General features: G+C 33.6%; 1 protein-coding gene across 1 annotated transcript in view; it reads right to left on the reverse strand.

The window, feature by feature from the left end:
• Positions 1 to 11,265: 11,265 nt before the first annotated feature.
• LOC138329894 (N-acetylglucosamine-1-phosphotransferase subunits alpha/beta-like) overlaps positions 11,266 to 17,428 on the reverse strand; it is a 34,243-nt gene continuing 28,080 nt past the window's right edge. Inside the window, 1 exon segment of the mRNA XM_069277181.1 lies at positions 11,266 to 17,204. Coding sequence (XP_069133282.1) covers positions 17,085 to 17,204 — 120 coding nt within the window. The 3' untranslated portion in view covers positions 11,266 to 17,084.

The raw sequence follows: 17,428 nt of genomic DNA on the forward strand, positions 1-17,428 counted from the left end.
AAACGGGGATCCCGGATATTAAGCGATGCTGATAAAAGTCTGTCCGTTCTTCATATAAGACGGAAAATAAACCAAGGTGTATAAATTTGTATCTTAAATGAATTGTTTTCGTGGAAATTATTTTTGTCATAAAGAAAACATTTAATTTGCTGAAAAAAGTCTGCCACAAACAGTTTTAATTGCTGTAACGTTGCTATAGATTTATTTTAATTTGCTGCAACATGGTCATCATCGTCGGTGCATGGTCATTTGTCGCATGTATGTGACTGTCATCTTTTTATGTGTAAACAAGTTTAGTTTTATTTTTTCTTGTTATCATTGTTCTTGAACAAATAAGATGTACATGTACAGCTGTATGTATACATGTCAGTCCAACCAACCAGAGGCCTACAGGTCATTAGATCTGGTCACGGGTTGACCACGAATTAAAATTTTATTTCTGCAAATTTCTTGCAAACACAATGTTTTTTTTAACTTAAAAAATAGACTATACCTTCATGCCATTAATGTACTTGACATGAATCGCTTCATGATTATCCTTTTCAACCCAAAGTGTAGTAACGGAATTTACTACAGGTTATTTGGAACTTCCTTTCACAAGTTTTTTACTAAGATATTTATGTAGAAAGTCTAGAACTCGGCGATTATTCGTGTTTATGCTCGGGTGTGACACCGACTTGTCAGTTATTGATGTCGACATCTGGTCTTGAAAGTGGAAATCAAAGGCCAGCCTTTCATAAAGCACTGTGTATATGCACCATGCTACCATACAGCAGAGATCGACGTTGATTTTGTTAATTCAGGTTTTTAATTATTTGATTTAAAAATTAAAAATTTTGATCCTGCACATCCCGACCATGCAGCTGTAGCCTACGTGTACGTAGCTGTTAGACCGAGCTGAGGTAGTTAGAGTGCAAATGGACTCTGTTTTGTACAACGAATTTCCATCCTCTTGGCCATATTCATTTATTAATATATATAACCGTGGGTTGAAAATTCGTTTAAAAGCTGTGTGTGTGTGTTTTGTGGGTTGGTATTCGTACCAAGTCCATGTAGTACATACCGTACTATACTATATTAAAAGAATGAATGAAAATTTAAAAAAAAAAATGCAAAACAATGATTTTTTCAAGTTTTATTTTCTTGCGAATCACGAAAAATACCAGTTACGTAATTTAAAAGCCATAAAGGTCACAGTACAGGTACACAATACACATTGGGAAACCAGCTTTGCTTGTTAGCTTTCCCTGTCCATATATGTCCATATATGTATGTATATATATATACATGTGCATAAATATTTACATCTCTCGATACACTTATATAAAAGCACAACGAATTTTTGTTATGGTCTTAATTGCCAGATTCAACCTTTAGTCTAAAAATCCTCCCGGGACGCGTTTTTAAACTCCAAACTCGGTATACGTCTGCATCTATTTTTTTGTATTAAAAGGTGCGTTGTTTGTAGTCAAACGTAGTAAAACAAGTCACGTGCTTATAACTTCATTCATGCCATTGGTCGAAATAAATATGGAATTGTATTATGGGTAACTAGTGATCACATGAGTGTGTGTTTACTTCCAAATATAGTGATTTCTCTGACCTGGTATTTAGTATATATAATTTGGCATTTTGACGAATATCTGATTTTCTCTGTGTTATACATGTATCTGAAACCTAAAGCAGGTAATAATATACATAAATATAAATTTAGAATTCTACGAATTTAGCCGGGAGTAGCCGATCTTCGCTGATCCTAGGTTAAACGGTTAGACCTATTGAATTAGTCAATTCGGATTATATCATTTATTTAAAAAACGTGGAAATGACAGTTTTATAGCTCATTTCAGGTCATTATTTATACTAAAACAGTACACATGTGCAAGTCAAAATGATATGCATGCAATATTAATAACATTTTGGAGTCTAAATATTTTCAGATAAATCAATTTTTCCGAAGCAATGGCAAGCAAACTATCGCCATATTTGGAAGTAAACACACAATCACGTGATCACTAGTTACCCATAATACAATTGTATATTCCGGCCAATGGTATGAATGAGGTATAAGCACGTGATTTTTTACTACGTTTTTACTACAAAAAAAAATAGATGCAGATATATCCCGAGTTTGGAGCTAAAACCGCGTAAATATGTGTATTGTGTACCTGAACTGTGACCTTTATTGCTTTTAAATTACATAAATGGTATTTTTTCGTGATTCGCAAGAAAATAAAACATGAAAAAATCATTGTTTTTCATTTTTCATTTTTCATTCATTCATATTCATTCATATAGTATAGTACGGTATGTACCACATGGACTTGGTACGAATGCTAATCCACAAAACACACACACACAGCTTTTAAACGAATTTTCAACCCACGGTTATATATATAAATAAATGATTATGGCCAAGAGGATGGAAATTCGTTGTACAAAGCAGAGTCCTTTTGCACTCCTAACTTCCTAAGCTCGGACTAACAGCTACGTACACGCAGGCTACAGCTGCATGACCGGGATGTGCAGGATCACAATTTTTAATTTTGAAATCAAATAAATAAAAACCTGAATTAACAAAATCAACGTCGATCTCTGCTGTATGGTGGCATATTTCTGCCATCGAGTTGCCGACTTCCGACTTAATGATGTCGACATAATTAAGGCATTATGTCGACATCATATCGGAAGATGTCGACAGAAACAGAAGAATATGTCGACCTACCACATGTACCTGCCCACATAATGATTCCAAGATAATTATGTAGAAAGTCGGTAACTCGGCGATTATTCGTGTTTATGCTCAGGTGTGACACCGACTTGTCAGTTATTGATGTCGACATCTAAACTAAAAGATGTCGACATCTGGTCTTGAAAGTGGAAATCAAAGGCCAGCCTTTCATAAAGCACTGTGTATATGCACCAAGGTACCATACAAGCAGCAGAGATCGACGTTGATTTTGTTTAATTCAGGTTTTTATTTATTTGATTTCAAAATTTAAAATTTTGATCCTGAACATCCCGACCATGCAGCTGTAGCCTACGTGTACGTAGCTGTTAGTCGACCGAGCTGAGGTAGTTTGAGTGCAGAGGACTCTGTTTTGTACAACGAATTTCCATCCTCTTGGACATATTCATTTATTAATATATATAACCGTGGGTTGAAAATTCGTTTAAAAGCTGTGTATGTGTTTAGTGGATTAACATTCGTACCAAGTCCATGTGGTATATACCGTACTATACTATATTACAATGATTTTTTCATGTTTTATTTTCTTGTGAATCACAAAAAATACCAGTTACGTAATTTAAAAGCCATAAAGGTCACAGTACAGGTATACAATACACATTGGGAAACCAGCTTTACTTGTTAGCTTGCTCTGTCCATATATATATTTATACATATATATTTACATCCCTCGAGACACTTATATAAAGGCACAACGAATTTTTGTTACGGTCTTAATGGCCAGATTCAACCTTTGGGCTAAAAATCCTCCCGGGACGCGGTTTTAAACTCCAAACTCGGGATACATCTGCATCTATTTTTTGTAGTAAAAACACGCGTTCTTTGTTGTCAAACGTAGTAAAAAAAAGTCACGTGCTTATACTTCATTCATGCCATTGGCCGGAGTATACAATTGTATTATGGGTAACTAGTGATCACGTGATTGTGTGTTTACTTCCAAATATGGTGATAGTTTGCTTGCCATTTCTTCGGAAAAAGTGATCTATTTGAAAATATTTGAACTCCAAAATGTTATTAATATCGCATGCATATCATTTTGACTTGCACATATGTACTGTTTTACTATAAATAATGAACTGAAATGAGCTATAAAACTGCTATTTCCACGTTTTGTAAATAAATGATATAATGCGAATTGACCGATTCAATAGGTCTAACCGTCTAATCTAGGATCAGCGAAGATCGGCTACTCCCGGCTAAATTCGTAGAATTATAAATTTACATTGATTTATATAATTACCTGCTTTAGGTTTCAGAACAGATTCAAATAACACGGAGAAAATAAGATCTTCGTCAAAAGGCCAAATTATATATACTAAATACCAGGTCAGAGAAATCACTCTATTTGAAAGTAAACACACACTCATGTGATCACTAGTTACCCATAATACAATTCCATATTTATTTCGGCCAATGGCATGAATGAGGTATAAGCACGTGACTAGTTTTACTACGTTTTACTACAAAGAACGCGTGTTAGGGAAATCACCCACGGATCGTGGTTTAATTTCCGCCATTTGAAATTGTTAAGCAATACTATCATATCATAGTTTAATTTCCAAATTCTTTCCAAACAAATGGTTAAGCTTCCGCGTAGCCCACTTAGCTTTTTGGGAATCTAATACCTGTACTTTTACACATACTAATGAAAATGATGTGCATGCACGGGCTTGTGTGCTAAATTGGGACCTGCAATGTACATATATATATGTAGGACCTAACTCATTATGCTTTGGTAGGTTCCGCACGAAACATGCCTAGATACTACTGGTTATTAGTATATCATTTTGTTCGTCAGAATTACTCTTCATAAATTGAAAGTTCTCAAAGCCCTTTACCAAAATTGTGAATTTCATGGCCTCAAATTTACCATAGTTTATATATGAAAACACATTTACGAGCACTATTTGCTCAATTTTCATAGAAAAATGTAGCAGATGTAATGGAATCAACATGGTGGCAACAGAATTGTCCGCCTGACTGTGTTTTGAGCTACACAAGCGCATGGGACCAGTAGACAGGCAAGAACACATTGTTGACAGATCAATAATATGAGAACCATTAAAATTTAATCTGTTGAAAAAGATTTGGTTACATTGTAAATACTGGATCACCGATGCTAGGAGATGCGCACGTCAGTAAATGAGTTTATTTTATTTCAAATTCTTTAAAGCATTGTTGCTTTTTCCTAAGTTGGACATTGAAATGACGGAAGAATTTTTTTTCGTGTCCTTGGCATTGCAGTCCTAAATTCCTAAATATTCTACAAAGAAATGAGTCAACGCCCAGTTCTTCTAAGGGTATTAAGGTGATGAAATACAAGTAAAAACACATAACGTCAGCTGATGAAGCATATGTAGTATGGAAAAGAAAATATATCTGTCTTAACTGTTAAGGATTCAATAATTTGAGCTTTGAAGTTGCATTTTACTGTTAAATATTAAAAAAAAAAAAAAAATCAAGAATCCGGAACTTTGATCAAGTACATATGAATGTTTTAAAGATGCTCCACCGCCGATAGAACATAAATGATACACATCATTTGAACAATAATTGGTGTTTAATCGTATATATGTCTAATTAACACACAAAAAAATAAAATATTTACTGTGCAATCAGTACTTCATTCCATATAGGACATAGTGCCACGGATTTTTTTCGGGATGCAATTAATTATTTTAATATCTTTATCTATAAGGAAAATTAGAAGCTCAAACTTTTCAATGGCGGTGATGGTGTAAAGTCAGTAACTTTTGTAACTGAAGAAAAATTCTAAATCGTCAGCTTTTGTTTATGATAGATAAAAAAAATAGCATTTGTCAGCGGTGGATCATCTTTAAATGGGAGAATAAAATATTTACATCAAAAGCTTTTTGTGTGAAGTCATGAAAGTTAACATTCTCATAATCTATTAATTTTACAATTTCAGAATAGAAATTATCTGCCATCTTTTAATGGAGGCTGATGTTATAGGACCAAAATCTAAAGGTAGGAAGAAGGGAGACAACCTTCAGCGCCTGTCAACGAGACATTTCTTAGGACACCTTCTATCCAACGGGAACCAAATCACCAGCCAGGAGGAGATGTGTTGTCTGTGGGCCTGGTGAGATAGAGCTGTATAGAGCACAACATTAGGGACGTCCTGCTCCAAGACGTCTTAGAAGGGAAACCACTTTCCAGTGTAAACAGTGGTGTGTTCCATTGTGTTTTGAATCCTGTTTGAATTATATCACACAAAGGCAGAGTTTGTGTTAGCTTACTTAGAGTAGACTTCGATTGTGAAACATTGATAAAAGTTGAAGATTATTTATTGTGCCAGATGTCAAAGTTCATGTATATACTTGATAATTACTTGAAACATCATCTAATAGATTTGTGTTGAAATTATAATTGATGTTGACCAGGAAATGTACCAGTCTAAATTTTGGTTGAATAATGCATGGAAAGTGAATTATAATCTTAACTTTTCCTTTCCAAACGGATTATCTCCCTTGATTGAAATGACAACCTATGTACTTTTGCTATGATATGAAGTTGTTTTTTTCATTTTTTTTAATTAAAAAAATAAATGCAGATTAAATATATTAATCAAATATGTGTATTAATTTAATTTGAAACATGTTTGTTTTGCTGAAAATTTGCAAAAAAATTAATATCAACACAAAATATTCATGACTGTAATTTTATTTGTGCTGTTTTTGTACTTGTTGTAAAGTGAGAAAAACCATGTTGTGGAGAAGATGTTTACAAATGGATGAGAGTTGAAAATGAGCAGAAGGCAATAAGGATATATATATCTAACAGTCACCTGAATTCCGATATGCACAGTTATAAATAATGTTTTGCTTTTAAACAAACAAATAGATATGTCTCAGCCCTGTGTCTTAGCACATAGGTCAAGATCATTGATTTGAACAAACTTTGTATCCCTTCATCCCAGCATGCTATGGCCCAACATCATGTCCATGTATGAGGTTCTTGGTTATTAAGAAGATTGTAAATTGTTTACAACAGACACTGTATGATACGTACCGGCCAAAAGACAATTGCAATAGGTCCACTTAAGACTTTACTCCCACACGAGGAGATTAATTCAACACGCAACCATATACACATCTATAGACAGTGGCGACGCTAACAGGAAATTAATGAATAAGCAAAATGGCGTGCGAGCGTCGAAGGGTCGAGATTTTGGTGTTTGGGGGTCTAGGAGTCTCCCCCGAAAAAAAATTACGATTTAGAATGGCTGAGGTAATTTTTACGATGTATTTTAATGATTTTGCGAGCGCCGAATACGCGAGATTTTGGTGTTTGGGGTGGTCCGGGAGTCTCACCCGGAAACAAACAAAAAAAATACGATTTTGATGATTTTGCGAGCGCCGAATGCGCGAGATTTTGGTGTTTTGGGGCTCCGGAGGTCTCCCCGTGAAAAATATTACGATTTAGAATGGCCAAGATGAGTTTTACGATGTATTTTGAGGATTTTAAAGCGACTTAAAGTTACCTGCATTTAGAAATAACAATTGTGAATGTCGTCCTATCATTATGCAACTCTGCTCGATCTGAACATACCGGCTTCACACCATCAGCACATTGTTGTTTAACTAAAAAAATGATGAATTGATTTAATTGTCTTGCTTAGACATATAAACAAATTAATATTTTAAGAAACATTTTTGAAATAGTAGAATCCCTTGATGGACATTTTTAGTCTTGTTTATGTGTATTGAATTTTTATTATAAAAGGTTTGAACATCACGTGCTTGAACGTTTTAGGAAATGTGCCGCAAAGCTGCAAAAATACAGGAGAATCCTTTTCTTCCAACGCCCCTGCAGTTGCACATTAAAGTTTAATTAACTTGGTATCCACTACTGAATGATGTAAATCATGCCAATAAAAGATGTATCTTTTCTCTATTTCTGTAATTCTTTACCTTTTTCTTTCCTCTTGGAAATGTTTTATAACATGGGAAAACTAAAAATGAAGTCTATTTTTTAAATAGCAGTAATCGCCACCTGTCAGACATGTTTTGTCTTTTCTGATTGGTCACCTGAGTTCGGATACAGAGTGAAACAAAGACATACACCGTATATAAGCAACATATATTGGCTTATCAGGCCCATGAAATCAGTCAGTGATGATATCAATTTAACCTTTTTATCTATGAAGAGTATTTGATTCCATTTCATCTGTTACATTTCATATGAAAATTGAGCAAATAATATTCATAAATGTGTTTCCCTATATAAACTATGGTAAAGACCCTATCCCCTGGGGAAAATTCTGAGACCCCAGGGCCATAAAATTCACAATATTGGTAGAGGGCCTTGAGACCTTTCAGTCTATGAAGAGTATTTCTGACAAACAAAATGATACATTTTCGTACGGAACCTACCGAAGCATAATGAGTTAGGTCCTAGGTCCCAATTTACCTAGCTGCAATATTGTAGCTCAAAAGACTTTTTGACAGAAAATGGTGTCGCTGGCCGAAAGGTATAGTAGGCCGGGTACGTATATTCGTTCTAAATTTACCAGGCGCGTGCATGCACATCATTGTCCTTAGTATGTGTACACATGTATTAGATTCCCAAAAAGCTAAGTGTGCTACACGGAAGCTTATAACTATTTGTTTGTAAAGAATATTGAAAATAAACAATTATATGATAGTATTGCTTAGCAATTTCAAATGGTGGAAATGAAACCACGATCCTCGGGGGATTTTCCCAATAATGATACAAAACACGCGTTCTTTGTAGTCAAACGTAGTAAAACAAGTCACGTGCTTATACCTCATTCATGCCATTGGCCGAAATAAATATGGAATTGTATTATGGGTAACTAGTGATCACATGAGTGTGTGTTTACTTTCAAATAGAGTGATTTCTCTTACCTGGTATTTAGTACAAGCATATATAATTTGGCCTTTTTTCTTCTGTGTTATATGTATCTGTTCTGAAACCTAAAGCAGGTAATTATATATATCAATATAAATTTATAATTCTACGAATTTAGCCGGGAGTAGCCGATCTTCGCTGATCCTAGATTAGACGGTTAGACCTATTGAATTGGTCAATTCGCATTATATCATTTATTTACAAAACGTGGAAATAGCAGTTTTATAACTCATTTCAGTTCATTATTTATAGTAAAACAGTACATATGTGCAAGTCAAAATGATATGCATGCGATATTAATAACATTTTGGAGTTCAAATATTTTCAAATAGATCACTTTTTCCGAAGAAATGGCAAGCAAACTATCACCATATTTGGAAGTAAACACACAATCACGTGATCACTAGTTACCCATAATACAATTGTATACTCCGGCCAATGGCATGAATGAAGTATAAGCACGTGACTTTTTTTTTACTACGTTTGACAACAAAGAACGCGTGTTTTTACTACAAAAAATAGAGGCAGATGTATCCCGAGTTTGGAGTTTAAAACCGCGTCCCGGGAGGATTTTTAGCCCAAAGGTTGAATCTGGCCATTAAGACCGCAACAAAAATTCGTTGTGCCTTTATGTACATCGTGTCTGTAAGTGTATCGAGGGATGTAAATATTTATGTATGATATATATGGACAGAGCAAGCTAACAAGTAAAGCTGGTTTCCCAATGTGTATTGTGTACCTGTACTGTGACCTTTATGGCTTTTAAATTACGTAACTGGTATTTTTCGTGATTCGCAAGAAAATAAAACTTGAAAAAATCATTGTTTTGCATTTTTTTTAAAATTTTCATTCATTATTTTTATATAGTATAGTACGGTATGTACTACATGGACTCGATACGAATGCCAATCAACAAAACACACACACAGCTTTTAAACAAATTTTCAACCCACGGTTATATATATTAATAAATGATTATGGCCAAGAGGATGAAAATTCGTTGTACAAAACAGAGTCCTTTTGCACTCTAACTACCTCAGCTCGGTCGACTAACAGCTACGTACACGTAGGCTACAGCTGCATGGTCGGGATGTTCAGGATCAAAATTTTAAATTTTGAAATCAAATAAATAAAAACCTGAATTAACAAAATCAACGTCGATCTCTGCTGTATGGTACCTTGGTGCATATACACAGTGCTTTATGAAAGGCTGGCCTTTGATTTCCACTTTCAAGACCAGATGTCGACATCTTTTAGTTTAGATGTCGACATCAATAACTGACAAGTCGGTGTCACACCCGAGCATAAACACGATTAATCGCCGAGTTACCGACTTTCTACATAATTATCTTGGAATCATTATGTGGGCAGGTACATGTGGTAAGTCGACATATTCTTCTGTTTATGTCGACATCTTCCTATATGATGTCGACATAATGCCTTAATTATGTCGACATCATTAAGTCGTAAGTCGGCAACTCGATGGCAGAAATATGCCACCATACTAGTCGGAATTTTCACCATTTAATACCACGCATTGTTTTCTGTCGGTTAGAAATTCTTGAATCCATTTTAATAGATTTCCTGTGATTCCGTATCCTGATAATTTTTTGAGTAGTCACTGATGAGGTACAATATCGAAAGCTTTTTGGAAATCTAAGTCCATTTATCTACCATTTCTATTAGTTGGGTTGCACATGAATGTCCTTTTCGGAAGCCATGTTGGTATTTGCTAAAGAGATTGTTAGTTTCCATGTGGTTTTCGATAGCATCTCTCATAAGTTTTTCCATGATTTTTGATGTTACTGAAGCGAGGCTAATGGGACGGTAATTTTCTGCTCGATTTTTTGTTTGGTTCTTTCTTGTGGATGGCAGTGACGTTAGCCTCTTTCCAAACTTAAGATACTTTAGCATCATCGATGGATTTTTGAATATAATTGCCAGTGGCTTGGATAAAGTGTCAGCCGTTTTTTTAATAGTCTTGGATGGATGTTGTCAGGTCCCTGTGTTTTCGTTGGATTGACATTTTTCAGAAGTTTTTTGACTAGTTCTTCTGTGATGTTCAGGGTAGAGAGGTTATTATCAATTTCCTTAGTTTGAACTTCAGGGATGAATGAAAGGTTTTCTTTAGTGAAAACACTTGTGAAAAATCTATTTAGTTCTTCTGATTTTTCTTGATTGTTAGTTATGGATTCTTCTGTTGGTGTTGATAGGTTCCAGATCTTGTCTTTTAGCTTCGTTTTAGATTTTACATAGTTCCAGGGCACGGCACCATAAAACTTTCTCAGGCAGATTTTTTACTCAAGTCTATGTAAAATCATACACTTGAGTAAAAGATCTGTCCGAGAATAATTTTATGGTGCCATGCCCAGAATGCCTCAGGATTTTGTTTGATATTTCCAGCTAGCTCCTACTCAAACACTTTCTTTGCTTTCCTAACTTCTACGCTTGATGTATGTTTGATCTTTGATAGTTTTCAAAGTTCGTATTGTTCTTACGGTGACGGATTTTTGTTCCATAGTTTCCTTTTTGATCTAATGGCTGTCATTGCTTGTGTAGTACTCCGTGATGTTCTGTATGTTCGTATGATAGTTGGTTTGATGAAATAACACAACACAGTATTGACAAATGGAATCATTAAAATTTTTATTGGAATGTTTTACAAAAGCACTGGTTGTAAAGTAACTAAACAACCTCGGAAATAAATAAATTGTTGATATCTTTGCTCTCAAGAGACAAAAGATAAGTATGTTATGAAAAAAGATGCCTCCAAACACTAAATTCTAAACCAAGAGCATTAATAAAATGATAAAAGAAAACAATGCAAGTGACTTAAACTTACAAATACGAAGGAAAAAAATAAATAATGAAAACCAAATAATTCATGAATTATTTTCATTGCTACTAATAAAATCTAAACCTTCACACTTTGGTTACACAGTTGTATGGAAATGCAATGACAATGAACAAATTGTACACAAAATTTTATTAGAAATCTATGAATTATTAGGCCTTTATTAGCAAGAAGAATGATAAAGTCCAGACCATAATTTTTCAAGTGAACATAATAAAGTTGAGGTATAAATAAACTACATAAGGATTTCTCTGTTAAATCATACTTAAGTACAGCAAGTTTCTTGTGGATTTCTGACAGATTTGGACAAAATCAAAATGTCATGTATCGTTCTGCATAAAATCACACTTACATTACAAGTAAATAGTGCCAATATGTTCCATCAATTTATTTGTAAAACTTTGTATTCAAATTAAATTTAATTAATTCACAGCGATTTAATTTCATGGTTCCATGCCCCATTTTATAACGTTTATCTGATTTCACAAATAGAATTCTACGACGTTGGTCCTTTAAAGTACTTGACTGTGATTTAATCTTTGCTAATTCTAAACGCCCACAAAACTTACCTAATCAAATTTACAATCTCTTTGCAATCTTTAGATATATATAAGCACTTTTATAACATATTGCAGAATAAAAAATTGGCGTAGATTTGTTTCCTAAACAAAGAAATATCAAGACCACTAACACTAGCAAGTTGTTAAAAACAGGTATTTACATTAGGTGCTAATTTCAGGAATTAAAACAACCACTATCTGATAGGAAGTATGCACTTTGACTAGGGTGTCGATAACTTTTAAGTGGAATTTGACAATTTAAATCTATTTCATAAACAAGACAGTTTCACAGCGGAGTAAGACATATGGAACACACAGTCAAGTGGTGCTGAAAAAAATCTTTATCAAGATCAAATTTTATTATCAGAGTGATTTAATAAAACAAATGCGTGGCAGATATTGACATCGTTATAATGTTGATATAAAGCAAAAATAAAAATAATATTCCAATCTTTACATCACACTATATTGGTGATCTACATGTATCTATAATCTTCACATTCTATCACATTTAGTCCATATACATGTTCACAGTTTGCTCCAAGTCTTTCATAGTATATACAGCATCCTCTATATTCCAGGGGTTACTATAACTGATGTTATATCCACCCTTTGACCATCTCATAGTAAAACTGAAAGCAGCCCAGGAGAAAAACTCTGAACCAATCACAGGCCTGCAACTATTTCTTTTGAAGACTACAGAGAGAGCGTCGCCCAACATCAAAGCCACACAGTCAACAACAGTGAACTGTTAACGTTACAGCTCTTTTGATGTACATCAAATGACTAAATTACCTGTTCTGTTCTGTTGCCTCCTATTTAATTACGAGATAATCCAGGGGCGAATATAATGTCAGTTATAGTAACCCCTGGAGTATCGAGGATGTAGAGCTGTGTCCATGTACACAACATCACATTCAAACCCTCAACAACAATTAAATGACATTTTTCCTATTTGTTCGCTAACTTCACCAATCGGCTAACTTCAGACACTAGGTAGGCTTCTTACTTATATCCATCAACATATATACTACAAAATATCACACAATTATACACTTTACATAATGTATTTAAATACCCTCAACATCATATGATATGCAAAAATATTCTAATTATATTCAGATAAGATTTAATATATATACAACAGCAGTGAATTGCTTATACATAATTATAAATAAAACATCTTCAATATGTACATCTTCGTAAATACATTATCATTTTATTGTAAACCAAGCCATTCCGTGAAGACTTAATTTTGCGTATTTCCTGTTTCATGTCAAATTATTTTTGTGATTAAGAATCATATACTATTCATATAGATTAGATTCTAATCCTATAGAATTCTACTGTGCCTGTGCTTGAAATATTTTCCAAGTAATTAATCTTATTCAACAACCTGTAAAATATGGAAAATTTAATTCTGTGAAAAAATCAATTGGTTAATGTATTCCTGATGACAAGCATAGGGACCTGGCACGAATTTCTAACCAACAGTATATTATACTCAGTATATATATGATAGTATACTATATATAGAAATTCGTGCCAGGTCCCTATTATGACAAGTAATGGACAACAACACAGGGTCTTGACATATTTTAAATACCTCCATTAAAATTTGTTATTTGAGTGAGACCTGACAGATCACTTATTACTAACAGTCAGTAGAAAGCGATCTGAGGTTAAGTTTTCTGCTTTGTTTGACAGAAACATAACTACTAACTTGTCCCTATGCATGTTATCTCCTAGGTCAATACTATCAAATATCGACCTATTTTTAGGTGGATACGGTGAGTTATCAACCCGAGTAAGTGATATATCCCGAGGCCGGATAATATTATTTTTGTGTTTTTTGCCGCCAATTTCGGGGCTGATATCGCAGTTGATGAATACTTCTGAGAAAAGTATTGGCCAATCAAACTACAGCAAAAGCACCAGTCATATAATGATATCAAATATCCACTGGTGTGACCCTTTAAAACTAATATTAAAATATGACAGTAATTAGAGAAATTACAATGTACATTGTATTAATTTTTAAAATGAGTATTATGTGCTACAATGTACATACATATATTATTATAACGCTGCACCAGCAAAATAGACCAATCTCTCATGTAAAATAATGGAAATTTAATTAATCTTTTCAATTCTACATTGATCATTAAGTAAATTATTACAGACCCTATTAGATGAGGACATTCCATTCCTAAGTACATATAACATATATACTAAGTATCCAAGGATTATCTATGAAGAAAGGGGCACTTGTCAATGAATCAGACTTAATTAATTACCGTATTCGACCCAATAAGCGCCCATGTCCTTATGAGTGCCCTTCCCCCATTTTGAAGTCTCGATTTCAATTGCCCAGGCACAAATAAAGATAAAAACTACACAAAATTGTAAAGGTTCGCAATAACTTTGTCTTATTAGCACCTTATCATTTTTTAAACGCCCTGGGCGCTTATTGGGTCAAATACGGTAATTAATTAATTTTTTGCTAGTTTTGTTTGTTTGTTTGATTAATAAATGTCCTATTAACAGCCAGGATCATCTAAGGACGTCCTCCCATGTATGTAGTACGAGGTGCATGTTTTGGAAGACTGTAGTATATTTGTGTTGTGTCTTCTTGTATAGTAGCACTTTTTTGCTAGTACATTGTATTCTCTAACAAGTATTTCAAGTAATAAAATTTGCATTGAAATCATGCATTAAAATACATATCTGTGATAATTAACTATTAACACACTTATAGCCAATCATATCCACCATCAGCAATTACACATCTACAATGTATTAACAAAAGTCCCACAAACCCAGAGATTATCTACATAAATCCCCAATATGTTACAAACTTGTGTTAAAATAATATCATATCATTCATATTGTGTAGGGTTGTAAGGGGTATTTCCCAAAATCAACATGGATTTCATTTATATATTAGGGAAGTTTTAACTTAATCAAGAAATCCTTCATTGCATAATTATGACACAATTACAGCCATAATTGGACTTTTAAAGTACAAAATAATCTGTCGGCCCCCTTTTCCTCAAAATAATGACCAATTTTCAACTCAGTGACATGGTTGAAATAGGCAAAATGTTGGACATTGTCACTTTTTCAAATTGATAGCTTTGGTAGCCATCTTGGATTTCATACATATCGAAAATATAGCAACATTAGCTCGGGACTATTTACAGGATTTAGGCCAAGTTAGACCTCAATCTCACAAGCTAGTCCTCATTCTCACAAATTAGATCTCATTCTCACAAGCTGATGTTAGAAATGTGAGAAAATTCTCACAAGACAATTAATGGCACATTTAACAAAGAGCGATAACAATATGTCATCCTGACAGCCTGATGACCTTCATTTGATCTAATTCCTTGTTCTTGGTGAAAGCATGATTATTATGAAACAATATACATAATTTTATATATAACAATCAACATAACACAATGGTCTATGGAGTTAAATACAAAAATGTCATTTCACAAAATTTAAAGATGCTCCACCGCCGACAGATCATAAACGATACTCATCATTTTAACATTAATTGATGTTTAATCATGTATATAGGTGTCTAATTAAAACAAAAATACATTTAAAATAATTCATTTTGGTTTTTTACCTCATCTTCGCTAGCCAAGGCCTCTGATTACGTTACAATCCAAGTTTGTGGAGTGTAATGTAATCAGAAGCCTTGGCTAGCGAAGATGTTTGTTACCTGCGCAATCAGTACTTGGGTAGGTCATAATGCCATGGATGTTTTTTTGGGGTAATTAATCATTTCTAATATTTTCATATAGAAGTAAACTGTAAATTAAAAAGCTCAAATATATCAATGGTGTAGAATAAGCTTTTGTAACTGAAGAAAAATATTTCCTGTTTTTGATAGAGATAAAATACCATCCGTCAGCGGTGTAGCATCTTTAACTGGTAAGATGATAAGTAAGCTCTGAATAATCACACACATATACATACAATTATAATGGTCTAGTCTAGCTGTAGAAACGATCTCTAGACAATTGCTGACATACTCTGCAGTTAGTTACGGACAAACGCCAACTCAGACACATAGAACTTAAACTATGATACAGTCACTGCTAAACAAATGTTAGGCAGAATATTAAAAGTAAAATGTTAATGATGATGGGTTATGTAATGTCTTTTTAGAACACCTGGAGGGATTTTCTCAAAATAACAAAATTTGGCTGTATGGTTGAATAGCATTTTGTTATGAATAACATTAAGTTAGATAATAAACTAATTAACAACAACTCTGAGTTTAATTTCTTTCATTAATATGAAAAACACTGAAAGTTTGATTTTTTTTTTTCACAGATAAAAAGATTGAATTCTACCACCATTTCTGAATAACAAAACAACAGAACACCTATTTAACATAAATCTCAAAAGTGCCAAAATACAACCATAATAAATCTATATATAAGAGGTACACAAATATCTATAATATCAAATAATGATAAAAAAAGTGTAAATCAGCTATACAGTGGATCGCTGAGAGACTGAAATCCCTGGAGAACTGCAAAATATTTAAAAACTTTCCATGTATGCTTTGTACTTTAATCAAACCACTCTTAAAGACTAGGAAAATATTCTTTGTATTCTTTAATTTCAAATAAAGCAACTATTTCAAAATTTCTTATCAAAACCTTTGGAATTTTTTTTACCAACGGTATATCTTAAAACTATGGATTTTATATCTATTATATACCGCCATTTTGCCACAACTGTTTCGAGATACATTTCTATTTCAAAATTACTAATCAAAACCTTTGGAATTTTTTTTCCAACGGTATATCTTAAAACTATGGAATTTATACCTACCCCCATTTTGCCACAACTGTTTCGAGATACATTTCTACATACCGAATAAATAACCGAGGATACAACTTTAAAACTTGTAAGACTCGACGACCATCATAGCTATAATAATCAACAACAGGATTATCAGTAGAGTCAATAAAATATCGGGTGTGATTATCCAGAGCAGTAACCGTCAAACTGTCTCCACGCTGCAGTGTGAACTACTAGTTGTCTCCTTTGTTTCCGTCTCCGCCGTTGACAAGGTTGACTTTGGACGTCGTCTACCAAACAATCGTTTCTGTGCTGCCTCAATCTATGAATGGCAAATATATTCAGGTCAGTTAATTGAAAGGAACTGAAATGAAAGACTGCTGTATATTGTACAAAGAATCGATTCTTGGTTTGTAATAACTAAATAAATCTAAAATCCACCAAGTTCCAATGTTAGGATATTCATAAAAATAGTTGAATTTTAAGGTGAAAGAAGATTTAAACTATAATATACAGACACATATGTTAGAAGTAAAGCCATTAAAA

The sequence above is a fragment of the Argopecten irradians genome, chromosome 8, assembly GCF_041381155.1.
Source record: "Argopecten irradians isolate NY chromosome 8, Ai_NY, whole genome shotgun sequence".
Lineage (NCBI taxonomy): Eukaryota > Metazoa > Mollusca > Bivalvia > Pectinida > Pectinidae > Argopecten > Argopecten irradians.